The following is a 26747-nucleotide window of genomic DNA, read 5'->3' on the forward strand; positions in this document are numbered from 1 at the left end:
CATTGAAGAAGGGTGAGCGCCCTGCATAAAGCCGCATGCAACGGCATGCCAAGGCCGTGAAGCTGACCAAAGGGGGGCTGATTGCTGCTGTCCCCCCTGCCCTATCCCGGCAGCAGGCGTCTGCTGCATCAATCCCTCTCTACGGCTGCTCAGTGGCGTTGGCAGCCCGCGAGAGAGGGAGACGTCCAAATGTGGCAGTCGTGCAGCAGCTGCCGCCGTTCTATTTTCTGCTTCGCGCGTCCATGTCCGCCTGCCCGTCGCTGCCTTCCTCTCTGCACCATCCTCGCTGGATAGAGGGAGACGAAGAGGTGTTTCTCTCCTCATTTGCGAGCGGCCTCGAGATGGCGAACGGCATCGACAACAGCGAAGGCGCCAACGCGCCCGCAGCGCAGTAATGCAGAAAGACACCTCGAGGCAGGTCACACACGCACAAACACGCGCACACGTACACGCACGGGCGCGGCTCATGACTTGCGGTTCATCACCATCGACAGCGCGCTCTCGAGTGCGTCGCGCGCGGGCGAGTGGTGCAACTTGTGCAGCGACTCCAACCCAAGCCGGCAGTGCTCGTCCGCGCGGTGCATGGCCTCGGCCACCGCACCTTCCTTTTCCACTGCCTCCAGGCAGAACTCCGCGTCGCCCGGCTCAGCGAAGCGGCGGCACACCATCTCACCCACCTTCGCGTTGCGCCGCGCCACGAGAAGCACCGGTATCGTCGCGATGCCCTCCTTCATGTCCACCAGCTTCGGCTTCCCCAGCATCTTCTCGTCGCCGGTGATGTCAAGGCAGTCGTCGAGGATCTGGAAGGCGATGCCAAGGTGCTTGCCAAAGTCGAAGGCCGTTTGCTCCAGTGCTTCATTGCCCGGGTCCGCCAGCACCGCCGTGGAAGCGAGCGAGTTGGCGATGAGCGACGCCGTCTTGCAGAAACTCTTCTGCTCGTAGCGCGGGATGTCGAAGCAGCCGTCCATCTGAATAAGCTCACCAGCTGTCAGCTCCTCCAGCGCTGTTGTCATGAGAATGACGATGCGTGGCACCTGCAGCGTCGCAATGTAGAAGGACGCGCGGGCCAGCATGTAGTCACCGGCGAGCACCGCACGCTTCGCGTCGTAGACCTTGTGCAGTGCGGGGCGTCCGCGACGCGTGCCGGTGCTGTCGATGACGTCGTCGTGCACCAACGACGCTGTATGGATCAGCTCCGTCACCTCTGCCAGCCGTAAGAAGGGCAGGATCGTGCCCGGCGTCACCTCGTCCAGCGACCCGATCGGCTCCTCGAGGAGACGTGCACTCACGTCGAGCGGCAGCATCGCATGCGCCATGAGCACCACCAGCGCCGGACGCATCAGTTTGCCGCCGGCAGCCAGCACATACTTGCCGGCATGGTCCAGCACCTCGTTGTTCGTGTTGGTCACAAGCGACTGAATGTGCTCCTGGATGGCGGTGACCTCGCGGTTCACTAAGGCGAATGAGCGACCCTCCGCCGCGAGCGCCTTGCTGCCCTGCCTCTGCGCAGCGGCGCACAGCCGAGCCAGAGAACGCTGCAGCATTCGCGTGTCTCCCTCTTCTTTCTTTGCTTGGAGGTCCGAGCCTCGGTGCGCGTGCGTGTGCCTATGTGTTGAGCACCACTCGGCTGTGAAGATTATGCGACAGAAAAAGAAACAGCAGTTATAGCCAACTCAACAGCGGACGCAAACACACACATACACACACGTGTACGCGGAAGGAGGGAGGGAGGGCGACAGTGATGCTCGTGACGCTACCATCTAAGAAAAAATACCAGTAGGTAAGGAACAGTAAGACAGACAGAAGATGGACGCTGCCTTGACGACTGTTGGGCTTCTCCTGATGACGCTTACTGTCTTAATATATATGTATATACGTATAGGTGTTAGGCTGGAGTGAGTGTGACACTGTGAAGAAGGTGGAAGGAAAGGGGGTGGAGGGGAGGGGGCGGATGTGTGTATGTGTGTGTGTCTGTGAGCAGAGGTGCTGCGTGATTGCTAGCCGCTTTCCTTTTTTATCCGGCCTGTGACTACTGTTGTTGGTGCGTATGCATGTATAGAGAGAGAAGGTGTGTGTGTGTGTGTGGGACGAGAGACACTGACCACACAGCAAGAGGCGCCGTATAGATGATGATAAGTCGACGCGCGCACAGACACACAGACACGGAAGGTCCACACGATGAAGTAAATCGCCGATTACGTGCACCCAACGCAAACAACCATTTGAAAAAACAAGGCAACAACGACAACAGAAAGCTAAGGAGTGATGTACACGTATGCATGTATGGACGCCGTCACGGGAAGACGTATGGAGATGAGCGAAGAAAGGCCGGAAAGGACCGCACAGGTGGCAGGAAGGGAGAGGTGGGCAGAGTCAAGTGAGAAGGAAAAGGGGCATGGCGTCGGCTACGCAGTGGTGGCCGTGGAGGGAAGAAGAGGGAGGAGGGGAGGCGGAGGGTACGCCGTGGGCTGCGGAGAGCGCCATCACCGTATCCACAGACGGCGACTCGCTCTCTCCTCCGCTCCCGCAGTTGCGCCTTTTTTCAAAGGTCGAGCTGTCCACGCTCAGAGCGCGCTCAGCACACACACGCACACACGCACACACGCACACACACACACACACACGCACACGCACACACACACACACGCACACGCACACACACACACACACACGCACACGCACACACACACACGCACACGCACACGCACACACGCACACGCACACGCACACACACACACACGCACACGCACACACACACACACACACGCACACGCACACACACACACGCACACGCACACGCACACACCAAGCTATACTTTGCGCACCTCCATTACCATCCACGCGGACACATCGATCAAGCTCTCGCCTGCGTGCGTCACAGACGTTGCTTCTTCTTGACGAACTTGTTGAGCTGGAAGCTGCCGCCGTCGTCGTCGTCATCGTCGGCGACACTCGCCTCGTCGTCTTCGCGCAGACGAATGCCATCGTGGTGGTGGTGGTGCTGCTGCTGTTCCACTTCGGCGAGTGCCTGCATCTCGCGCTGAATGCCCTCATTGCTGATTACCGCACTCGCGAAGACGCCGCCGCGCACGGCAGGCTTCCTGCTACCGCCTACGGTGCCGTCGCCGTCGTCGTCGCCGTTGTCGCTGGGGACTTGTCGGCCGAGCCCCCCGAATGGCTCTTGCTTCTCCTTGGACGATGGCGCCGCCGTGGGGTCGGCCGGGGCCATAGCACCACTACCGCTCTTCGCGTATACAGAAGCTTCCTCTACGGATCTTAGTAGCTGCTCGTCCGCCTCGAGATCCTCCACGGTGATGTTCAGCCTCGTGGCGGCCCGCTCGCGCAGTCGCTGCTGTTGCTTCGCCAGCTTCTCCTGCTCTCGCAGCTCGCGCTCCAGCCGGATTCGCTCCATCCGCTGCTCCCGTGTCTCCCGGCGCTGCGCATGGGCTGCAAGCTCGGCCGCCTTCTGCTCGAGCAGCTGACGCGCCTTCTCCGCCTCCGCTGCCTCCAGCGCGGCTTGGCGGCGCTCTTCTTCCTCTGCCTTTGCCCTCTCCTTCTCTGCCAGCTCCGCGGCCACCTCCTTCGATGCCTGCTGCATCGCCACCGCCAGGTCCATCACGGCGTCACCGATGCCGCCACCCGGATCCAGTCGGTCATCCTGCTGCTGGGCAAGACGCTGCTCCACCGGCACGATAAGCTTTTTACGATTCTGCCAGCTGCTCACGCAGAACGGGACCACCACCTTGCGGTTGTTGGCCGAAGCGGCGGCGGCGCCACCTCCACCAGCGCTGTACTCCGAGACCGCCGCCAGCATCATTGACGAAGCCGACGTTCTCGCGGCGAGGTCGCCGGATGCGCTGCCGCCATCGCCCGCCTGCTGCCCCTTGTTGTCGTTGCTGCTTCGGCCGCCGGAGCGCAGCAGCAGGGCATCTGTGAAGAGGGACTTTTTTTTCGTCGTCGGCGAGCGCACAATGGGGCCCGGGTCATGCATCGCTCCATCGACGCCGGTGGAGCTGCCGCCCGCCGCCGTGATCGTCAGCGCGAGTGCCTGGCTGTTCGACTTGTTCGAGGCGGAGCGGAGGCGGCTCTGCACAGCGAGGCTGTGGCTATCGAACACCTCTGTGGTCTGGCGAGAAGCGGCTAGGGTTTCTTGAAGCATCTGTGCGGTGCGCGCTGTTGTCTCTTCAGCCGTTTCACCTGTCGTGGAGGAAGAGGCGGTCGTGGCAAGAGCCGAAGTGCCGCACCTCAGCGCGGAAGTCCCTTGTGGGACCACCGTCAGGGCCTCCGAGGTGGAGGGTTGTAGGGACGAGTATGCTGATGCCAGTGGACCGCTTCTGCTGACTTGCGCAGCACCCGCGGCGCCTGGAACGCGGCGCACTGCCGCCTCCATCGGAGAACTTGTGCTTGTCGCCGCTTGGGAGACAGCGGCGGCGGCGGCGGCGAGCACCATGGCGGGTGCTCGCTGCTTCCCCATGCCGTGCGGGTACTGGATGAATGGGCAGTCTGCAAAGGACCCCCCATCGTAAAACTGAAGACTCATCAGCGCGTGTCCGGCTGTGCGTGCGACTGGGCGTACTGGGTTCGGTGGAAAGTTAGCGAGGTGCCCCAAACACGGAGACAGCGCAACGAAGTAGAAAACGAGCGACCTGCGAAGATCTCCACGCGGGCGCGCTGCTCATGGAGGTTTGGATGAAGAGAGCGCAGAAGGAGGGAGGGAGGGAGAGGGGGGTGAGGCGGAAGAGGTACAGTGGGAGAAACATCTATAGGCGGTCGCCGCGCATCTATGTAAATGTGCAGGTGCCCACCAAGTACAAGAAGGGAAAGCATGCCGGCTTCATCACGGGAGGCGGAGGGGATGCCCAATGAGCGGAGGGGGGAGGCGAGGTAGAGGGACACGTGGCAAAGACGCCTCCCACCTCCGCTCTGCTGTTTCTTTCTGTGCTCGATGCGCCACCAAGACGTGCCTGCTCCATTTCCTCCTCCTGCGTTCTCCTCTATCGCTGCCGTCCGTCCGTGCACAACCGTCACGCATACGCTCCCGAACACTGACGGCGCCGCCAACCACAGGGGGCGGGGACGGATGCGCACACCACAAAAACAGCCGTCAAGAGGAAGGCATACACACAGACAGAGCACGGCTGCGAGCAGCAGATGCAGGGGGGTGGGGGACAGGCGGACATCTCGAGGGGGCAGGATGAGCGCGCCGCGCTGCTTTGCTACCCTCGCGCATCACTCTTCTGCTCTCGTCACTGTTTCCAGCGCCACAGCGGGACGCACCACTCCTGAAAATAAAAGAACACACAACAACAGGAAGAACTTCGGTGGCAATCCACTAGGAAGGCTGCACAAACACACGCACACGAGCTCCGCAGAGAGACGCAGACACGCTAACACACGGCCATCCTTGGCCTCGGCATATGCAAACATCCTGCATCGTGAGAAGTAGGTGCGAGAGGGAGGGAGGCGCAAGGTGAGGTGGATGGCGCTGGGTGACGGGGAGGACAGGGCAGGGTGAAATACATTAAGGGAAACTTCCCCATCCAAGACAGCGGCCCTTTCTCCCTTTCCACATGCGCTCCTCTGTGGTCCCCCTCAGCCCAGTCTTCATGACCATCTACATCCCGTACCCGAGCACCACAGTCGATGCCTTTCTAGTCTCCACAACACATGCTTGTGTGTGTGTGCGCGCGCCTCACCGAGCGCCATGACGGAGAAGAGATCAAAGTCGAAGACCAAAAACCGCCCCGCGGAGACGCACACGTGCAAGACAACAAAACTAAAACGCCACGAAGCAACACGCGACTGCGAGCGTAGCGCACCCACATACAGGGAGGGGGTGGGCGGTGGCCGACGGGGTCGGAGACGGAGGCCACAGTGGCATGGCACCGCTGTCGTTCCGATAGGGGGGAGGGGGGAGGGGGGAGGGGGAGCCGAGGACACGGAGAGCCCGTTCGGGCACTTGCCCGCCAATAGAAAAATGACACGCACCCGTGGATGCGACCAGCGGTCGAGCCAGGTGCGCACGGCGGGGCAGCAAGCACCGCGCCTCACAGCTTGCTGAAGTACCCCTCGACAGACGCCTTCGGCTCCGGCTTCATCGTGGGGGCGCCCTTCTTCCAGTTCGCGGGGCACACCTCGCCGTGCTTCTCCACGAACTGAAAAGCCTCCAGCAGGCGCAGAACCTCCTCCACGTTGCGGCCCACCGGCATGTCGTTGACGGTGATCTGGCGCACCATGCCATTGGGGTCGATGATGAAGAGACCGCGGTAGGCCACGCCCTGTTTCTCCTCCAGCACGCCGTAGGCACGAGCGATGCTCTTGGTCTTGTCGGCCAGCATTGGAATCGCCATGGCGCCGAGGCCGCCCTTCTTGCGGTCCTGCAGCGTCCACTGCAGGTGCGCGTACTCGCTGTCCATGGAGCACGCGAGGACCTCGCAGTTGAGCTCGTTGAAGCGACTCACGTTTTCGGAGAACGCGATGATCTCTGTCGGGCACACGAAGGTGAAGTCGAGCGGGTAGAAGAAGAGCACGACCCACTTGCCCTTGTAGGCGGCGAGGCTGATCTTCTTGAAGCTGCCGTTGGGCATGAGCGCCACCTCCTCGAAGGGCGGCGCGGGACAGTTGATCTTGGCGTCACCGCAGGACATGGCTGGCTGGTGGCTGCGAGGGGGGCGCGGGGAGGGAGAAAACAAAGATGGGTGTGGAGAGCGCTGGGAGAGGGGCGTGTGCGTGAGGCGAGGGCGAATATGGGTTGGGAGCCGATGGATATATACGAGCGGTGATCCTGCGTGTGCGTGTGCGCATGTGTTGTGTGGGTTGTGGGGGCGGCGCGCGAGAGGGTTGGGGGGGGGATTGGTGAGGGGAGGAGGGATGGAAGGGGAAGGGGAAGGGCAAGCGTGCAAGAAAGGGTGATCAAGCGGCTAGCAAGGGAGATAGCTGGACATAACAGTCGGGACCTTCGCGTGCCTGGGGGCTCGGCAGAGCGCCGGCGTGTGCTCAAACCGAATTCGTGACTGGCGGTGAAGCAGGGCGTGCACACATGTGCGACTCGGCTAGAGAGACGAGCCGATCGCCGTGCCGCCCGTGCCGATATAGTGCTGCTGCGGCCCGCGGCAAGTGATCGGCGTGGACGCCGTCAGCAGGCCTTGCGCCGTTGGCGCTCAGCTACCGAGAGGGGCGCGCACCGCCCTGCTGTGCGCGTGCCTTTCTCTGGTGCGGGAGCGGGCATACGCGCCGCGAGAACGGAGTTAGCGGCATCAGGGCAACGCGTAGGTGAGCTCGCCTCGGATGTCTGGTCATCCCGAGAGACGGTCCTCTCCGCGGAGGCCCTTGAGGTCGAGGGGACCGCTCCGCGGTAGGTGCGCTGGCGCCTCGCGCTCCAGCTCAAGCGACTTCAAGTGCGGCATCTCGCTTGTCATCGAGTACCCGAGCGACGTGGGCAGCGGCGGCGGCGCCAGCACTGGCGGGTCCGCGAAGTGCCGCGCCGTGAAGTCGTCCGTCGACCGGAACACGTATTCGACCAGCACGACAACGCTGAGGATGAAGGCGCCGTGGAAGCGCAGCGAGGCAAAACGTGCACCACGTGCGCCACGGATCTTGCGGTGGTCCTTGCGCTTCCACCACTGCTCCGGCCAAAACACGGTCATGGCCCGGTGTGGGTGTGGGTGCGGTGCTGGTGGCGACTGACGTGTGCACGGGTAGCAATGCGTGTCTGAGTGTGCGTCTGCGTGTAGGCAGTGACCTGCTCCATGACCGCCCGTTCATGCGCTCCGAGGCGGGAGGGGGTGGGCAACAGGAAAGTGCGGCCGTAGAGAGTCGCAGCTGGGAGCACAAGAGTGTATTAAAGGAGTGTAGATGCCAGGGGTGCAAGGTGTTGCGCAGGTGGGGGGAGGTCGTCTGAAGGGAGAAGAGTGCGAGGTTAGGGCATTTCGCAGTCGCGCGTGTAAATGGTGGCCCAGGGGGTGGGCGTTGGGTGGGAGGAAGTGGCAGAGTGGTGGGGATGCTTGTGTGCGTTGACCCGCGCGTAGGCACATCGAGCACGGAGAGGCGGCTACGGGCCATCCCACGTGACGCCGCATCCGAGGTACGTGCTGTGTGCTGAGCAGGAGCCGTTGTTTAGTGTGTGCACCCCCGGCTGAGGGACACGATGAGGAGAGAGCGAGCACAAATCACGCAAAGACAGGTGAAAGCTAAGAGGGAGGTCGTGTAAAGCGTGGATTTCCTGCGCCGAGCTCCAGTAGACGTCGGCGTATGGAGAAGAGGTGGGCGGGCCTTGTGCTTGTGCTGGCGTGTCTGCAGGTTTAGGGTGGTGTTTTTTTTGGGGAGGGGGAGTGCATGTACATGTATATCGTGTATGTTGCCACGCACGCACACGCTCTGGCTCACCTGCAGACACGCTCAGTCTGTCGCGTACACCAAACGCGTGCACAGTGGGTACACGCGCCGCATATAAATATATAAGGCATCAGAGGACAAAGAAAACAGAAGAAATGAAGGGAAGCAAGTAGGTACCCGTGCCTGGGGATCTCTTGTAGCGGCAGAGGGGACGTTGGGAGGAAAGGGTGTGGGTGGTGTCGGCGGTCGTGGTGGTGGGGGCTGCGCGTGTGAGTGTGCGCATCGGCACGGCAGGCACAGAAGCCCACGAGCACAGGGGCGTGAGAGCACACCTACGCACCTCCTCCTTCAGCAAGCAGCGGCGCTCGCGGAAAAAAAGAAAAAAAACTATAGAACTGTGTTGAAATAGGGAAGGGAGGCTAAAGAGCCGGGGTGTGTACGCCCAGCTGTGAGAGAGAGGTAAGCCGCAACATCTGCTCCTTACTTATTGTGATCGACCTTCAGGCCAGGGTCGCCCTTCTTCCAGTTCGCGGGGCACACCTCGCCGTGCTTCTCCACGAACTGAAAAGCCTCCAGCAGGCGCAGAACCTCCTCCACGTTGCGGCCCACCGGCATGTCGTTGACGGTGATCTGGCGCACCATGCCATTGGGGTCGATGATGAAGAGACCGCGGTAGGCCACGCCCTGTTTCTCCTCCAGCACGCCGTAGGCACGAGCGATGCTCTTGGTCTTGTCGGCCAGCATTGGAATCGCCATGGCGCCGAGGCCGCCCTTCTTGCGGTCCTGCAGCGTCCACTGCAGGTGCGCGTACTCGCTGTCCATGGAGCACGCGAGGACCTCGCAGTTGAGCTCGTTGAAGCGACTTATGTTTTCGGAGAACTGGATGATCTCTGTCGGGCACACGAAGCTGAAATCGAGCGGGTAGAAGAAGAGCACGACCCACTTGCCCTTGTAGGCGGCGAGGCTGATCTTCTTGAAGCTGCCGTTGGGCATGAGCGCCACCTCCTCGAAGGGCGGCGCGGGACAGTTGATCTTGGCGTCACCGCAGGACATGGCTGGCTGGTGGCTGCGAGGGGGGCGCGGGGAGGGAGAAAACAAAGATGGGTGTGGAGAGCGCTGGGAGAGGGGCGTGTGCGTGAGGCGAGGGCGAATATGGGTTGGGAGCCGATGGATATATACGAGCGGTGATCCTGCGTGTGCGTGTGCGCATGTGTTGTGTGGGTTGTGGGGGCGGCGCGCGAGAGGGTTGGGGGGGGGGATTGGTGAGGGGAGGAGGGATGGAAGGGGAAGGGGAAGGGCAAGCGTGCAAGAAAGGGTGATCAAGCGGCTAGCAAGGGAGATAGCTGGACATAACAGTCGGGACCTTCGCGTGCCTGGGGGCTCGGCAGAGCGCCGGCGTGTGCTCAAACCGAATTCGTGACTGGCGGTGAAGCAGGGCGTGCACACATGTGCGACTCGGCTAGAGAGACGAGCCGATCGCCGTGCCGCCCGTGCCGATATAGTGCTGCTGCGGCCCGCGGCAAGTGATCGGCGTGGACGCCGTCAGCAGGCCTTGCGCCGTTGGCGCTCAGCTACCGAGAGGGGCGCGCACCGCCCTGCTGTGCGCGTGCCTTTCTCTGGTGCGGGAGCGGGCATACGCGCCGCGAGAACGGAGTTAGCGGCATCAGGGCAACGCGTAGGTGAGCTCGCCTCGGATGTCTGGTCATCCCGAGAGACGGTCCTCTCCGCGGAGGCCCTTGAGGTCGAGGGGACCGCTCCGCGGTAGGTGCGCTGGCGCCTCGCGCTCCAGCTCAAGCGACTTCAAGTGCGGCATCTCGCTTGTCATCGAGTACCCGAGCGACGTGGGCAGCGGCGGCGGCGCCAGCACTGGCGGGTCCGCGAAGTGCCGCGCCGTGAAGTCGTCCGTCGACCGGAACACGTATTCGACCAGCACGACAACGCTGAGGATGAAGGCGCCGTGGAAGCGCAGCGAGGCAAAACGTGCACCACGTGCGCCACGGATCTTGCGGTGGTCCTTGCGCTTCCACCACTGCTCCGGCCAAAACACGGTCATGGCCCGGTGTGGGTGTGGGTGCGGTGCTGGTGGCGACTGACGTGTGCACGGGTAGCAATGCGTGTCTGAGTGTGCGTGCTTGCTTATCCGGCTGTGGGGTGTGTGGCGAGAGGCAGAGAGGCAGAGGTGGGGTGATGAGCGAAGGAAGCAGGGGTGGGGTATTCATGCAGGGGCAGAAGCGGCGCGCGGCTTCGTTCCTTGCCTTCACCTCTCGCTCTCTCCTTCACGTTGCACGCCTTGTAATCTCACGCACAGACCCCCTCTGCTTGGTCCCATGCTGCTCTCAGCGGCGCACGGGTCGAATGCTGCAGTGGCACTCGCAGGTCTGGAGGTGTGGCGTGAGGGGGAGAATAGGGAGCGATGGCGATACAGTGCTGGAGAAAGGCACAGGGAGGCGGAGGAGTGAAGGAAAGGAAAAGGGAAAGGGAAAGGAATAGAGGAGCGAGCTCGAGAGGTGCACGTCGACGTAGCGACGTACGTGTGCGTCCACCTCTGCACAGCGATCAAAATAGTAAACGCTTCTTCGATCGCTCGATCAATAAGAGCCGCGGTACAGCATTGAATCTCCTCTCTCACTCCCTATGGGGGTCAGTGCGTGTGGATGCTGTTGCTGCTGCTGCTGCTGCTGTGTGTGTGTGTGTGTGTGTGTGTGTGTGTGTGTGCGGGTGTGTGGCCGTCCGGATGCAAGCCACAGGCCCCGTCACGCAGTCCCGGAACAGACACAGACACACACCCACGCACGCGAGAAGAGATAACGAGGAAGACCAGATAAACGAAAACAACAGAAAAGGCCTTAACATGGAAACAAAAAAAGACAGTAGAAGTGACCGGGGGAGTGCAGCACACCCACGCACACACACACACACGCACGTGATCCTGTGCGTGGAGGAGGAAGAGCGAGAGAATGAAGGGGAAAATAGAAATGTGAAGTCGCCGATGATAACAACTGAGGATGATCATCTTGACGTCGATCAGCGTCGAAGATGCGATAGGGCAGGTCGTATGGGTCAGAGGAGGAGAGGATGGGTGGTGGTGGTGGTGGTGATGAGTGCTTTTCAACATCGGGTGTGTGGCCGATGTCCCCCCTGCGTGACTCAGCACACTTCTGTCTTTGCGTCTGTTTCTCGGATCGGATGTGACGGGACACAAACAGCCACACATCCACACACAACCGCACACCCACCCACCCACCCACCCACCCACCCACACACACACGCACACCGACAGGAAGGCGGGCATGCACTGAGACATCGGGGCGTGTATGTGTAGGAAGAGCCACGCCGAGATCATCGGCACCCTCGTCGTTCATCCGGAATCTTCGAATAGGCAAAAACAAATGAAAGAAGACAAGAGAACAGAAGCCACGACCCCCCCCCCCACACAGACACGCACCGAGAGTGGCCGGCAGGGGCGCACGAGCCGGTGCTGCAGCCAGCAAAGCGAGAGCAGCAACAAAACGCCCGAAAGGACGCCGCATGCGTTCTCACCGCGCGTGTGTGTGCGCGCGCGTGCGCGCGGGACACCATCTTCGTTTTATACCCTTTCCGGCTTCTCCCTTCCGTGTTTCGCGACGTCGCTTACACGTGTGCGCCCCGTGCGTGTCGCGCCTCTGCTCTCCGCGCTCGTGCGTCCATATTCCACGAAACCAAACAGAGAAAAACATAAACAGTAAAGAAAACGCGAAAAATAATGAAGGGATCGAGGCACCGCACTTGCGTGTGTGTGTGTGTGTGTGTGTGTGTGCGTCTGTGTGGACGGGGTTGGGGAGGGCCACTGTGTGAGACTTGCATTCACCGCTGCCTACATCATATCCTGATCCCCTCCCACACGCCCTCACGCCCTCTCGCACCCACTGGCAATGGCGGGTGGGGTCACACTGATTCCTGTGAAACTCACAGGTTTACTGTTTGCTGAAGTACCCCTCGACAGACGCCTTCGGCTCCGGCTTCATCGTGGGGGCGCCCTTCTTCCAGTTCGCGGGGCACACCTCGCCGTGCTTCTCCACGAACTGAAAAGCCTCCAGCAGGCGCAGAACCTCCTCCACGTTGCGGCCCACCGGCATGTCGTTGACGGTGATCTGGCGCACCATGCCATTGGGGTCGATGATGAAGAGACCGCGGTAGGCCACGCCCTGTTTCTCCGCCAGCACGCCGTAGGCACGAGCGATGCTCTTGGTCTTGTCGGCCAGCATTGGAATCGCCATGGCGCCGAGGCCGCCCTTCTTGCGGTCCTGCAGCGTCCACTGCAGGTGCGCGTACTCGCTGTCCATGGAGCACGCGAGGACCTCGCAGTTGAGCTCGTTGAAGCGACTCACGTTTTCGGAGAACGCGATGATCTCTGTCGGGCACACGAAGGTGAAGTCGAGCGGGTAGAAGAAGAGCACGACCCACTTGCCCTTGTAGGCGGCGAGGCTGATCTTCTTGAAGCTGCCGTTGGGCATGAGCGCCACCTCCTCGAAGGGCGGCGCGGGACAGTTGATCTTGGCGTCACCGCAGGACATGGCTGGCTGGTGGCTGCGAGGGGGGCGCGGGGAGGGAGAAAACAAAGATGGGTGTGGAGAGCGCTGGGAGAGGGGCGTGTGCGTGAGGCGAGGGCGAATATGGGTTGGGAGCCGATGGATATATACGAGCGGTGATCCTGCGTGTGCGTGTGCGCATGTGTTGTGTGGGTTGTGGGGGCGGCGCGCGAGAGGGTTGGGGGGGGGATTGGTGAGGGGGGGGGGACGGAAGGGGAAGGGGTGTGTAGCTATCAATGGGAGGCATCGCTTGAAGCACATCCAAAGGCGTAGCATGGGACTAATCAAATGAGGGCTCATGACGGGGGGGGTGGCAGGAGTTGGAAGAAGCAGCCGACCCTCATCACCGCTTCCCTCCGTCGAGGCCGACTTTGGACGCTGGTACGAGGCACTCGAAATGGAGGGAAGCTGAGGAAGCAGCGCATGCGTCTGAGTGTGAGATTCTGGGGAGTAGCGGCCCCTGCTCCCTGTCGCTGGCCTTTCTCTTTTCTCTGTGTGGTGAGACGTGACCTGTGATCAAGAGCCAGGGCCAAAAAGCAAAAAAAAACAACGGCGGCCCGGCTTCGAAAGGGGCCGGCGTAGGCGCGTGAGGGGGTGGTGGTGCGGAGAAGCGAGCAGGGCCGGCGTTTGTGACTCTCGTGTGTGCTTGTGTGCTGCTGCTGCCCGTTGTCGCGATGCACTCATTACGAGTTCATCATCGCGTGCATGCGGCCTTCGTTAGGAGAGCGCGCAAGGGCGTCGCCAGCTGTCAAGGGACTTGCACCGAGGAAGGGAGGCCCTTCATCCGCCCCCCCCCCTCCCCCGGCCCTTGCAAACGGGAAATCCGCCAGGAGCTCTTCCCATCACTACCGCACCGGGAATCTGTTGTGCAGTGCCGACGTGCCCCAAACAACCACGGCACGCGCGCCTTTTCGCGTTTTCTCCTCTTCTTCGTGCGGTGACACAGCCCACTGGCCATGTAGACGACGATAGCGAGGAGCACCGTCGCCTTTTTCCCATACCATCCACATCACCGCTCCTGCGACGCCGAGGACGGTGGCACTTGTGGAGTAGTGGAGCGGCTGCGACTGCGCTTCCGGTTACCCCCAGCGATGTTTGGCGCCGACGGCGCGCTGGTCGGTATTGGCTCCGATTTCACTGGTGCGTAGGACTTGGTGTCCTCCGTCTTCACGGTCATGCTCACCACAGCCTCACCCATGGTATGGACGGCAGCCATCGCGAACTCTGGCGTCTGCATGAGCCGCTCAAACTCGGGCCGGATCAGCGGGACCGCCCTCTCCGCCACCCGCATAAGCTTCTCCACGCGCACCGGCTGCAGATGCGCGCTGGACGCAAAGCCGCTGTACAAGGTGGCGCGTGACGGCTCGGCGCTCGGGTCGGCGGGCGGCGGTGGTTTGTTTGGCCACCGCAGCCGCGGCTCTGTGCGCGCCAGCAACACTGCCATGACCACCTTTTCCGCCTCCACGAACACCGCCAGCTCCGACGCGCCGGGGCCAGGCTTGCTTTCGCACTGACGTATCGCGCGGAAGAGGGCAAGGCAGGGCATCTCGTAGCGGATGAGAGGCAGCTGCAGCAGCCGCACGTAGTAATGGATCAGATTCGGCGCGTAGTGTTTCGCCATCTGCGCCATCTCCTCGCCCAGGTTCGTCGCATCGAGGATTTCTTGCCGTCGGGACTCCACATCCTTGAGCGTCCCATCCAACACGCGCATCTCGCTCAACGGGATCGGCTGCCCCAGGCGTTCGGCCGCCAACATCACGGACGCCGCCGCCACCTCCGTCTGATGCTCAACTCGCATGCCACGCTCTCGGCGAAATCCGACGAAGTGCTTCGCCAAGGCAATGGCGTCGCGCAAGATTGCCTCGTCATGGCGACGAGAAAGACGGAAGAACACCTCCAGTTGAGCCGACATTCGCGGATGAAGTTTGGTCTTCGCGTACTTGGCTGTGTCGCCGAACGGACCCGCGCTAAAGGCCGAAGCGGCAGCGTTGGGGTGCCGCAAGAGGCCTGCAGCGGCGGCCGCCGCTTCCTCTCGGGTCAAACCTGCATTCCTTGCCGTCGCACGGCCAATGGCGCCGCCGTTTTCAGGGTCCCAGCCGACGTCGCCGCCGCGGTCGACGTCCGCGTACGTCGCGTCCTTCTCGAAACGCGTTGCCACGTTCTCCTCGAGACCCATCGCCACCACGGTAGCACAATTTACACATGCAGCCTCACCGCGCGCCTCGTCCGTTTCGATGCTGTCGATGGCCCCGCAGTAGGGGCAGTTCTTGCCAACGTAATCCGCGGCCGTGGCCATGGCTGACAGGTATGCTGTATGGGTGTGTAGGGTGGTGGTGGTGGGGTGGGACGCCCTTCTGTCGCACGTGTGTGTGTGTGTGTGTGTGTGCGTAGGTGCGCGCCAGCGCAACGCACGGGAAAGGAGGAAGCACCAGCTGTGTGCCCGAAAAAGGAGACGAAGGTGCGTTCACACACCCACGCCTGCACCTGTGTCCATGTACACCGAAACCACAAAGAGGAAGAAAGGGCTGATGGGGGGGGGAGGCCACGGCGGTGTTGTGCACGGCGCACGGCGGTGTACTTTGGACATGCGTTTGCTTGCTTTTTGTTTTGGCTGCCCTCATTCGCCGTGCTTGAGTGGGGGCCGGAAGGACGGAGTGAAGCGCAGCGTCGGAGTCTGCGGGGCGGGGCGGGGGTGCGGTGAGCACCGCCACCGCTACAGAGCGCAGCCACACTCTTGACCTTCTCCCGTGCTTCCGATGAAATCACTTTTTCGGCTTTGTGTGTGTGCGCGTGTGTGTGTGTCTTCTTCCCGTCCGCCAGCCTCTGATGGATAATCCTCCCCTCTCTCTCTCCACGTCCTCTCCCCACCGTCGCTTTCTCGAGGGTGGGTGGGCGACCACCGCCCGCCTCTGCCGTTTCACCGCCTCACGCGTCTCGCCTCCACTCTGACTCTGCCAACTCCTCCGCTGCGGCCACTGCGGCAAGGAGAAGAGATAGAGGCACCGGCGTGGTGGCAGTGAGTGAAGGTGTATGTGCATGTGCAGAGGAGAGCACAGACACACGCACACGCACATCAAGGTAGCCTCACCGCCAACGAAATGACTGCTCTTGTATCCACCACCCGTCATCGCGTCCTCCGCCACTTCTCTCACGTAGACTCTCACCAGCTCCCCTCCTCTCCTCCTCTCCTCCTCCGCCTCCTCTCGTCGCTTCTCAGCCGCAGTTGTTGCGGCTGCACATCCTCACAGGAGCTGCACCAACTGTGCACGCATCTCCATCTCCGCCGCGTACATCTCCTGCAAGTCTGCGAGCATCGTGAATCTCGTCGTGGGTTCTGCAGCGGAGCCCGAAAGGGCTGACGGTGCCCCACTCAGTCCTATGCCGCCCGCCGCGACGGCAACGCCGCTGCCGAAAGGGTCGTCGTCACCCGACCACCCGTCCTTGGCAACATTTTTGGCAACGTCGGAGAGAGGTGTGGACGGTGGCGGCGCTGCTGCGGCCGTCGCAATGACGCCGCCGCCCGTGCGTGGAGGCGGGGACGGTTCGCGTGTCTCCTCTGCGGCTACGCCCACGTGAACGCCATCGTTGCTCCACCCCCATCCATCGCCTTTCACCCCCGCCATCGGTGGCGGCGAAGATGCTTCATGAACTGTGTCTGCTGCTGCTGCTGCTCTGCCGACTCCCACCGCAGGTTGCACGCTGTGGATGCGAGCTCCGGGCCCCGTTTCCGCATCGTTATCGTCATCGCGCCATCCCCAGTCCTCCCTGTCCTTCACGGCAGCGGAGTCGGACTTCGCCTCTATCCCCACCCGCACCTTGACGCCTTCATTTGTGTCTAGCGCCGCGGTGGCTGTTAAAGGAAGTGTGCCTGGCTCGCCCAATGGAGAGGGGACGCCGTGACGACTACTGCTGCTGCTGCTGCTGCTGGCGGATGACGACTCACTCCAGCCAGTGCGCGCGGCACGCAACGATGGAAAGCCTTGCGGTTGTGATCGCGGTGGTGCGTGTTCCGGCCGTGTTGCAGGTGACGGCGCTCCTTTGGGTTCTGAAATCATCTCCGTGGCTGCCGCTTCGATTGCCGAGAGGATGTTGCGCACTGGGTTCGGCGCGGCCGGGTCGTCCGGGGAGGAGGCATGGCGCTGCTGCTGCTGTCCACGGAGCTGCTTCACCGACTGCTGCGGCGGCAGCAGTAGAGATGACGCTAGCGGTGCGACGTGAGCGGAGGCGGAGGAGACAGGCTCGACGAGAACGGCAGCGGCGGCGAACCCCTTCTTTCGAGGCCGCCTTGCTGCCGCAGCCGCTGCTGTGGCGTCCTGCTGAGGACGTTCTTTCGGAGCTGGTGCCGCCGCCACCGACATCTCACCGCTAGCAGAGGCTTTCCGTAGAGGTGCGATGCTGCGGGAGGGCAGAGGCACCGTCGTAGCGGCGCACGACTCGTTTTCCTCAGCCTTCGACTCAGGAGGTTTAACCTCGACGGGTGATATGTCCTTATCCGAGTTGGAACTCCAGCCCCAGTCGTCGGCTTGCGCCGCACGGCTCCTCGCCGGGTCCGGCACGACGACGGGTGCTGGTGGAGCAGCCTCCTTGGCAATGCCGGCAACGACTGACAGCTGCCCAGCTGTGCTGCCTCTAGGTGCGTCTGACACCGCTGCTTGCCTGTCCGCAGCCCTTCCCCTGCCGCATGCGGGCGGAGGAGGGGCGACAGTGTCGCGCAGCGCCGTTTGCCAGTGCGAAAGGGTGCTGAAGAAACCGCCGGCGCCGCTAATGGCCGACTGCACTGCGGCCTGTGCCAGGCCGCCGCCCCAACCCGGTACCACGTTCTCCTCGTCCTCTGAGTGCGTCGAGTGGGCCGCCAGCGAAGCACTGTGGGGTGGCACCTGCTGCTGGTGTTGCTCTGCCGCTACTGACGTGATTGCCGTGGCTCCCGCCCTCGCCGGCGTTGGTGCGACTGCATCGCCTGCCTCTCGCAGGCCAACAGCGCTGCGTGGGGAGCGGAGGGCAACCACGGCAGCAGCGCCGCCGCCCCGCTCTTTGCGACCGCCTCGCCGAACGTGCTTCCGCGCTGCAGGACCGCTGTCCTCACCGACGACTCGTGCGCCGCCCCCACGGACGACTCTTGGGTGCGCCACTGCCGCGGCTGCGGTGGGGGGATCCGCCGACGGCTTCAACGGCGAGTCTACCGAGGAGGATGACGATGCACACGAGAGGGACGACATGCGGCTCCCCTGCCTCTGCACCGCGGGCAGCGATTGGTTTTGGTGCCTGCTTGTCTCCTGCTGCTCTTCCTCTTGCATGCGTGCCCAGGCCGCCTCTTCTGCTTGCCAGTACGCTTCTTCCTCGGCCTCCGCGGCAAGCTTCGTAAGCTCCAGGTGCGCGCGAGCCGCAGCCACCGCTAGCTCATCTCGCGCGTCATCCTCGAGCGCCATGACGCCGGCACGGCCCTCCTCGTACAGGACCCGCACACACCGCTCTTGCCGCTCCGCATCGAGCAGGAGAGACCAGGCAGCGTAGCCGATGGCCTGCACCCCCATACGAGCGTCACGCTCCTCCTGCAGCAGCCGCCGTACCGCCAGCCGCTGCCGCTCTCCCCACTCACACCAGGAGCGGCGCAGCGCCTCGCGCGCCTCATCGAGGCGAAGCTGCTGCTCTCGATGGGCCAGCGCAAATATGAGGTCGTGCTGATCGAGCGCAAAGGCCACCAGCTCCTTCCGACGCTTTTCGGCCCGCAGTGCCACATACAGCTGGAGAAGACTGCCCTGAAAGGCGGGAGAGGCGAAGAGCAGCTTCTGCTCATGCAGGAGCTGCTCACTACACTGGCGTCGCTTGAAGGCCTCCTCTTTGCGGAGAAGGTGCAGCTCATCTGTGCCGCCTACCGCCAAGCCAAGGGTTCTGCTGCTGCCGTCGTCGCCAGAGATTATCGTTGGTGCTGCTAGCGGCTGGGGCGTGGGGAAAGGCAGTGGGGCTTCGGCCGCTGATGCTGAGGCGGGCCGCGCTTCCCCGCGCGAAAGAGACACCGCGAGCGAGGATGTCTGTGCACGTTGCTGCTGGCGCTGATGCGCAGCGCGAGGGGCCACGCTCGCGCCAAGGGTGCTGAAGAGGGAGGCGCGCAGAGCACTTCCGACGTCTAACCAGGTAGATCCGATGACCGCTGCTGCATCCGCAGCGCTGCTACCGGCGACCTTCGCGCCGGGACCGGTCGGCTGCACCGCAGAAACTGCCTGTTGTGGTGCTTCGTCGTCACTCGGCGTCGGCAGAGCCATGCGCACCAGCTGCTGGTGGTCCGCCGCCACGCACGCACTTAGACACTCGAGCATCACAACCCCTTTCCCGTTCACGTTGCGTGCCGCGGCCTCTTTACGCCACTGACGCCATCCAACATGCACATCGGACTCGAGGTAACTCCTTGACACTGGGGCGGTGCTGCCCGGCGAAGGTGTCGCCCCCTCGCCGCGGGGCGCCGTCAGGTACTCGCGCGCGAAGCTGTCCGTGATGATTTCCAACACCGCCTTTTTTCCAGAATCCTCCATGTTTTGGTAGAGCGGCGCCGCGACGCCGCGGATCCACTGCCGAAGAAGGCGCAGGATGGAGGCATCTGCACACATGACCGCGGAGGTCGTTGTTTGCTTGGCGGCTGGGCCGCGCTGTGTCGTTCCGTCCGCCGCGTCCTCCACGCCGTGCGTGTGCGCGTTGTTGTACAGAAGCACGTGAAGGACGTCGAGGACGAGCAGCAGCACGAGCGGTTGGAGGGCTGCGAAGGACATCGCCCGCACAAGAGCACCGGTGAGCGGCTCCACAGCGTCTGCCAGCGCGTTGATAAAGGCCTTCAGTTGCGCCTCGGAGGTGACGAGGCGCCAGCACGGCATCGGAGGACGGGGGAGGTGCGGGGCCGCCTCGGCAGCAGTACAACCTGGAGTGTCCTCGATGCCCGCCTCTGCTGCGTGCATAGCCGCTGACTCCTCTACGTAGCCGCTCATCCGAAGCTCTGCCAGGATGTAGCAGCGCAACTCGCGGCGAAGGACTTCGCACGCCACGAGTAGCCAGCCAACGGGCAGCGGCGGCGCAGCGGACGGCGACTGCCACAGCGGGAAATTACGGCTGCCTTCATCCTGTCCAGCACTCGTGTAACTCGTGGTGTGGCGCATGGCGACGGCTGCCGCGGCTGCAACGTACGTGGCTGCAGGGGAGAGAAAAAAGGTGCGCAGCTCCAGCGTCGATTCGTTGCCGTCGCCGAAGGAAGCGGCGCTGCTGCTGCTGCTGCTGCTACTGCTGCTGTCTCTGGGACTGCGGCCGGTGGAGGCGGCGAGTGACCTCGACGCTGATGGCTGTCCAGGCTCCTCGTCCCCATCCGCGCCGCGTTGAGCCGCGCTTTGTTTTACGCTGCGCAGCGCGACGCGCCGCTGCGCTGCTGCCAGGTTCCACGCCGTCGGCTGCAACGCCATCAGCTGCGCCAAGGTACTGAAGCGAACATCGCCGCACCGCGCGGGGGAGGTGCCCGGCGAGGCTGATGGAGGCACGCCGTACAGGTCGACGAGGCGCCGCAGCTGCCGACGCACGCGCTCACACACTTCGCCGGCGCACAGCCGCTCCGGCGCACGCCCGTGACGGGGCCCCTCTGCTCCGTCCGGCGACGTGCCGCTCGCGCCCCACGTTAGCGGCTCGTTGTGCTGCGGGTAAGATGGGACTGGCGTTGGGGTGCGGCTACTGTGGCCGTTGCTGCTCTCCAGCTCCTCTTCCACAGCGAGCTGCTCAAGAGCCGGCAGGGCGTACAGCAGGCAGGGCCTGAGCAGGGCAAAGGCCACGTCGGCGGCGGCGGCGGCGGCCGTGGTGCTCAGCTGCTCGCCTTGCTGCTTCGCATGCGCCAGGGCAGTGAAGAGATGCTCGTACATGCCAACATCGGTGACCGCCCCTGAGTCGCACAGCAGGACGTTGGCCCAAATCTGCACCAGCCACGCGGCAACCGCGTCTCCCGTGGCGACACCTCCGCTGCGCATCGTTGACGTAGTCGCGCTCGGTTTCTCAGTACTGTGGTGATGCTGCTTCTGGGCGATCGTTCGCCAGCTCTGCAGAGCACGCGTGAAAGCCGCGTAGGAGTGAGCATACCCCTCTGCCGCCGCCTCCTTCCTTACCTGCTGCTGCAAGCCCATCGCCCGCGAGACCTGTGCGCGGAGTACACGTCCACTGCCCGCGCTTGCGTACACGAGGTGCAAGACGCGCATGACGTCTCCAATATGCGGTGCTGCGGACGCAGCGGCGTGGCAGCAGCGCTCCTGATAGGCGAGCAGGGCACCTGCTGAACACAGCGGCGGCGCCTCCAACGGGAGAAGATGATGCCAGGCGATCAGATACTGCGACACCCACGAACCGCCGACGGCACTGGCTGCCGCCACCGCTGTATCACCACCCACGGCCACCGCTGAATTCATCACCTTTGCCGTCCCCGCGTGCTCGCCCTGCTGGCGTGCACTCTGGTGGCCGAAATCTCGCTGTGGTCTGCTGTACACGAGGCGCATGGCGGCAAAGAGCTCCTCGGTGGCGGTCGCGTCCTCCTGAGTGAGGCACCGCAGCACACACACGCCGCGGTGAAGCGCCTGCAGATGAGCACCGTCTCGCAGTTTGGCACGCCGCAGCCACGGCGCATGCTGCTGCTCGTCGGCGATATCGATGCCCGGTGTCTTCTCCGGCTGTATCCCTGCTGCGGCCTCCGATGCCGCTGGTGGAAGCAGCTGCAGCGCTGCACAGAGACGGTGCGTCACGTGGTACCACAAGTACACGGTGAGGAGCGGCGCGAGAAGCGTAAAAGGAAACGGAATCGGCACCGCCGTCGTCGCTTCTGCGGTCGCGAAGCCGTCGAGTTCGGGGGTGTTGAGCAGCGGGTAGACCGGTCGCCGATCTGTAGCGTCGGCTGCTTCTGTCCGTGCATGACTCGCCCCCTGCGCTTGCCCTCCGTCTTCATAGCTGCCGGGTACTCCCCAGGTATCCAGTGCCGCGATGACAAGCCGCTCGTACGCCTCCGCAGTTTTCATGGTACCGGTCGTGGCCGGTGAGACCGTTGATGTGAACTTCATGGCAACGTCTACGATGTAGCACACGAACGTGAAGCCACCAGGCGGGGCGGCGTCGTGAGGGCGCCCCGATACCCAGCCGGCGCACACGAGCGCGTGCAGGTCTGCTACCGTGAGCACACCGCGCACAACGAGCCGTTGCAGCCCGGGAAGCCTTCGACCGCGTATAGTCCTCGTGGAGGCGGAGCTCCTTTCCAGGTACGTGGCGGGAGAGACGTGTGCAAGGTGATGTACTACGCGATACAGCTCCTCTGGCTTCGCCAGGCGTAGCAGCGCGTACTCCATCGACTCGCGCAGCTCCGCTGTGTCGGGCGTCGGCCACGGAGGCGCCGCGTCAGCGGTGGCCTCCTCGTCACTCGCCTCACTCCAACCACTGGCGACAGTGGCCAGTGCTACCTCCGGTGCCGTCTCTGGCTGCAGCAACACCCCTGAGGCCTCCAGGATGTCCTCGACTGTGAGTTCCAGCGGCAGCTGCCTGTTCCTAGAGGCGAAAAGAAGAAGCGCACGCCGTAGCCAGTCCAGGGGTCGCTGCGGCGATGACGTCGATGAGAATGCCGCTTCGATCCTCACTGGCTCACGTGCCGCTGCGCCAAGCTGCAGAAGCACTTGCATCGCTCGCCCCTCCACTGCAGCGGCCTGTTCCTGCACGACGGAGGCGGTGGTGGTGGTGAGCGACGGGGAGCGTGTGGCCTTTGCCGCAGTAGCGCCGGCGCCACTGCCGAGGAACCACCGCACCATCCACTGGCAGCACATCCACCCTAGCACGTCTCCTGCGCACCAGTCCAACGCCGCGAGGGTGCGTAGTACCAGCCGGAGAAAGACCGCCGCCGCTCGACGCATGTGGCGCACCTCCGTCTCCAGTTTGGCTGTGTCGTCGCCGTAGCTCGACGCAAGGCGCGCTACCGTGAAGGTCTGTACCGCGCGCGCATAGAGGTAGAGACACGTCTGATGCTCCGCGGCGTCAGCGGCGGTGCTGCGCAGCACTTCCATGAGCGCACCTGGCCACTGCGGCAAAGCCGGTCTCGCCTCATGCAGGACAGCGTAGGCCCAGAGCATCCGCATGGCCCGGTACGTGGCGGCGGCGACGCCGGCGTCGCTTGGCGGCGTGGTGGACGAATGGAGACGTCCCCGCACCTGTTCCGCAGCCACCCACTCCGCCACATGCGCCTCCCACTCCTGGTGCGAGCTCGCTGCTGTTCGCGGCTTCCACAATGGCGGCCGAACAAGCGCGACAGCCCGCTCGGTGGCTGCTTGATCCTCTTCCTCGCTACTGTGACCCGCGGCGCCGTTGCAGCAGTACCACAGCATCGTGAGCTCGTGGGTGAGTTCGTTGAAGCAGGGGAAGCTGCGGACAACGGAAGCGGCGGTGGCCGTCGAGGAGGATGCGCACGTATGCGACGCCACCGCTGTCACTGTTGCCATGGAGGAGGGCGAGGCGGATGTGACGGTGCCCTCCGCCTCGGCAGCGCTCTCGCCCACCATGAGGGCTGTGTGATGATCCTTCCCGTACGTGCCATCTGCGCTACCGCCCGCCGTCTCTGACAACCACTCCATCCAGCGACCCACATCAGCAATGTCCCAGGCGAGCACGTCGCGATGGGCCGCCTGCGCCATCCCCTGCGTTGTGCTATCCTCGTCGCCCCATTCACCATCCATGATACCCGCAGCGCTCGTTGGCACCGACGGCACTGACAGCACGAGCGGGTCCAGTCCGCGCCATAGAGTTCTGGTGGGTGGCACGTGGTGGACACGCACCCTCGAATTCTGCCCCTCTACCGCCTCCTCCGGTCTTCCAGAGCTCGCCAGCTGCGCCAAGGCATCATAAGACAGCGTCTCCGTGAGGTAAAGGCCTTGAGGCAGCGTGGCCGCCGGCGCCGCGACGACCCGTGCTGCGCCCGCTCGTTGCGCGGCACTGTCTCGGCTGCTGCGTGTGTGTATGCCGTCCACGATGAGCATGAGGAGGCTTGTATGCGCGGGGAGCGCCGTCATGGACATTGGTGCCGCTCGCGATGCGACGGTGGCTGCCGGGCAAATACACTTGGTCAGGCCCCCTACTGCAAGCTCGTACACGGCACGCTCTGGTGACGGCAACAGCTGCTCGATGATCTCCTGCACCGATGAGTGCGAGGCCCGTCCTGGATGCTGCTGCCGCTGCTGATTCGCCTTTGCGTACGAGTCCAGCTCGGCACTGGACACCCCCAGCACACCGTACGGAGTGTCGCCCCTGAAGCCCATGCAGAGGACGGCCGGCGGCGACGGCGCAGAGTTGGCGACCGGCGACGAAGCCGCAGCAGGCAAGGGCGGCGCTACTAAGGTACGGGCAGGGGCGCAACAACAGGGCAGCAACGCCACAAGGCTGCCGCACAGCTGTCCACCACGGAGCGGGTGTACTGTGCGGGTATCCTCATCCTCCACAAAAGCCCAAAGAAGATCATGCGGGTCGAGCGACTGCTGCTGCTGAGAGGACGTCGACTGCGTGCGGTTCGCTCCACCAGCGCCGTCGCGTGCGTGTGCCCAGCCGGTACCACCGCCGCCGCGGTGGACGCCGTCCTCCGTTGATACCTTTTGCACACTTAAGCGAAGCAGCGGGAGCGTCACGGCGTGCCGTACTCGAACTTGCAGTGAGTGCGGGTCGTCTGCGGAGGCGCCGCTGCTACAGAGATCCGCCACACATGCCATCACGTCCCACGCACGATGCTCCGGATCGGCATTGCCGGAGCTGCCGTCGCCTGTCGAGCTGCCGAGGAGGGCAAAGACGTAAACCAGGCGCATGAGTGGTGCTGCCGCAGCGGCAGCAGAGGTGTGGTGCGGAAGCCGCAGTGGGACTCCGGCGACGAGCAGCAGCACCGTCGAAGGCCTCGATGGGGGAGCCGAGGTAGTGCCGGCATGACGAGATGCCTGTGGGGAGGCGAACGGGCAAGGCAGTGATGCCGACGCCGCGACACGAATCCATGAACACGCACAAGACGCAGACCTCGCAGCAGCAGCATCGCCGCTGCTCAGCACAAAACTGTCCATCAAGCTGTAGTGAGCGGCATCACGGAGCTGATCGTTTGGGGCTCCTCTCGAAGTGGCTGCTGGTCCTGTGGCCGCGCCCGCTGCATCCAGGGTCTCCGTGGCTACCAGGACGTGCCGGCTGCTCAAGAAGAGAACGCCGCCGATGCCTTGCAGCGTCGACCGCGCGAGTGACGTTGTGCGATGGAAAAAGAAGCGAGCTCGCGCTGGCTGCTGTGCCTCCAGGTCCGCCTCGTCGTTGATGACGCCGCTTGATGAAGTCACTGCTGCCGCCGCGCCTGCTGCTTCAGACGACGGACACGGGCTTGGAATCCAGATGAACTCCCACGCGAATCCGCAGAGCCCGTCGTCGCTGCTGGGCCCCTCCGGGTAACCACCCGCCTGCTGCAGCGATAACGTCGCGGCGGTGCTGCCCTCGCCCTTGACATCCACGTGCAGAGAATAGTGCGCCTGCAGCGTGACAATGCACGTCTCGTGACGCGACGCATCGACGTAGCTCCAGCGGTGGCATGTGCGTGTCGTCACATGCTCCTCCGGCGCACTGGGCACCACCGACGGCGAAGTTGACGAGGCGGGCGCGTCTGCGTCGGTGGCGCTGCCAACGCCCAGCTTGTACGTGCGCTGCACTATGAGTGGCATGCCGCTGGCGGCGTCGGGCGGTTTTGGATGCGGAGCCTTGTGGAATGGGCTCAGAAAACTGCGACCAAACGTGTGCGATGTGCGCGCGCAGTGACTGCCGAGCAGCTGCCCCACCGTCCACGACGATAGGCTCCACCCACGTCGATGCCGCCCTGCGAGTTGTGACTGGGTAAGCAGAGATCAGCAGGGCGCTTGCGTGCGTGCGCTCAAGGCAAGGGAGAAAGCAAGAAGACAAGACAGGCGCACACGTACGCACGTCTGCGCGTCCCCTTCCTGCAATCCGCCGGCGCGCCAGGAGACGTACACGAACGCAGCACGGGCACACGCGCACATGAGCACCACCATACAGGAGCGCGCCACGTACAGAGAGAGAAGGAGGGAGAGGGAGAGCACGGCAGCCCGAGAAGGTGCACGTTGGGACAGGAGAGGTTGACGAGAGGCAAAGGGCTGGCGTGCTGCGCGCGCGTTCATGGGCGTGCGCCTCACCACGCCGGCTTCGCCCGCTTTTCATTATGATGCTGGATCGCGACCGAGCACTCGAACACGCTGCTCTACCTCACTGCACAGGAGAGAGGGAGGGGGGAGGGTGTGACGGAGTCACGCAAGCGCCGCCCCTCCCCCATATCGATCCGGGATCGCAGCGATAACCGCCTTTGCACCGGGTGCGTGTCTGGCGCACACGCATCGACTCGGGTCGAACACGCTGTGACGACAACGGCTTCCGTGATTGTGCTCACTATGGGGAGAAAAGAAATACGAACCGAGAAAGCAACGAACAGTCCCGCTTATCGTCACCACCAAAGAACAGGAAGGGGGTGGGGTTGGGGGGGGTGGCAGAATGGGGCATACGCCGTGCGCTTACTGCGCAGATGCTATACCAACGTACACCCACACCCACACACCCACACGGGCGGGCAGACAGAGAGCACAACACCGTTGCTCAACGATTAAACGATGATGTGAACTGCGATCAGCATCTCTCCAGCCCCACACGCCACCCAACCCACACACGCACGTCCATTGCGGACGCCTATGCCGGGCCCACTGCATGAGAATCAACGAGAAGGCAATACACACACACACACACGCACACGAGAAAAACAAAGCCGCCAATGCACATGTGCATCTG

At 63.4% G+C, this 26747-nt stretch overlaps 9 protein-coding genes across 9 annotated transcripts; all 9 read right to left on the reverse strand.

Moving 5' to 3' along the window:
• Positions 1-464: 464 nt before the first annotated feature.
• Positions 465-1544, reverse strand: LINJ_15_1080 (putative solanesyl-diphosphate synthase; the record flags this gene model as incomplete). The annotated part of the gene is made up of 1 exon (XM_001464404.1): positions 465-1544. The coding sequence occupies one exon, from the start codon at positions 1542-1544 to the stop codon at positions 465-467; it is 1080 nt and encodes a 359-aa protein (XP_001464441.1).
• Positions 1545-2875: 1331 nt separating this feature from the next.
• On the reverse strand, positions 2876-4159 carry LINJ_15_1090 (conserved hypothetical protein; the record flags this gene model as incomplete). The annotated part of the gene is made up of 1 exon (XM_001464405.1): positions 2876-4159. The coding sequence occupies one exon, from the start codon at positions 4157-4159 to the stop codon at positions 2876-2878; it is 1284 nt and encodes a 427-aa protein (XP_001464442.1).
• Positions 4160-6047: 1888 nt separating this feature from the next.
• TRYP (tryparedoxin peroxidase) lies at positions 6048-6647 on the reverse strand (the record flags this gene model as incomplete). The annotated part of the gene is made up of 1 exon (XM_001464406.1): positions 6048-6647. One exon carries the CDS (start codon positions 6645-6647, stop codon positions 6048-6050), a length of 600 nt encoding a protein of 199 aa, XP_001464443.1.
• Positions 6648-7295: 648 nt separating this feature from the next.
• On the reverse strand, positions 7296-7646 carry LINJ_15_1110 (putative developmentally regulated protein; the record flags this gene model as incomplete). Its single annotated transcript, XM_003392322.1, has 1 exon — positions 7296-7646. The coding sequence occupies one exon, from the start codon at positions 7644-7646 to the stop codon at positions 7296-7298; it is 351 nt and encodes a 116-aa protein (XP_003392370.1).
• A 1168-nt stretch (positions 7647-8814) lies between these two features.
• On the reverse strand, positions 8815-9387 carry TRYP (tryparedoxin peroxidase; the record flags this gene model as incomplete). The annotated part of the gene is made up of 1 exon (XM_001464407.1): positions 8815-9387. The coding sequence occupies one exon, from the start codon at positions 9385-9387 to the stop codon at positions 8815-8817; it is 573 nt and encodes a 190-aa protein (XP_001464444.1).
• Positions 9388-10036: 649 nt separating this feature from the next.
• On the reverse strand, positions 10037-10387 carry LINJ_15_1130 (putative developmentally regulated protein; the record flags this gene model as incomplete). The annotated part of the gene is made up of 1 exon (XM_001464408.1): positions 10037-10387. One exon carries the CDS (start codon positions 10385-10387, stop codon positions 10037-10039), a length of 351 nt encoding a protein of 116 aa, XP_001464445.1.
• A 1900-nt stretch (positions 10388-12287) lies between these two features.
• TRYP (tryparedoxin peroxidase) lies at positions 12288-12887 on the reverse strand (the record flags this gene model as incomplete). The annotated part of the gene is made up of 1 exon (XM_001464409.1): positions 12288-12887. The coding sequence occupies one exon, from the start codon at positions 12885-12887 to the stop codon at positions 12288-12290; it is 600 nt and encodes a 199-aa protein (XP_001464446.1).
• A 1024-nt stretch (positions 12888-13911) lies between these two features.
• Positions 13912-15198, reverse strand: LINJ_15_1150 (conserved hypothetical protein; the record flags this gene model as incomplete). Its single annotated transcript, XM_001464410.1, has 1 exon — positions 13912-15198. The coding sequence occupies one exon, from the start codon at positions 15196-15198 to the stop codon at positions 13912-13914; it is 1287 nt and encodes a 428-aa protein (XP_001464447.1).
• Positions 15199-16144: 946 nt separating this feature from the next.
• LINJ_15_1160 (conserved hypothetical protein) lies at positions 16145-25618 on the reverse strand (the record flags this gene model as incomplete). The annotated part of the gene is made up of 1 exon (XM_001464411.2): positions 16145-25618. One exon carries the CDS (start codon positions 25616-25618, stop codon positions 16145-16147), a length of 9474 nt encoding a protein of 3157 aa, XP_001464448.2.
• Positions 25619-26747: the final 1129 nt, after the last annotated feature.

The sequence above is a fragment of the Leishmania infantum genome, chromosome 15 (assembly GCF_000002875.2).
Source record: "Leishmania infantum JPCM5 genome chromosome 15".
NCBI classification, from domain to species: Eukaryota; Euglenozoa; class Kinetoplastea; order Trypanosomatida; family Trypanosomatidae; genus Leishmania; species Leishmania infantum.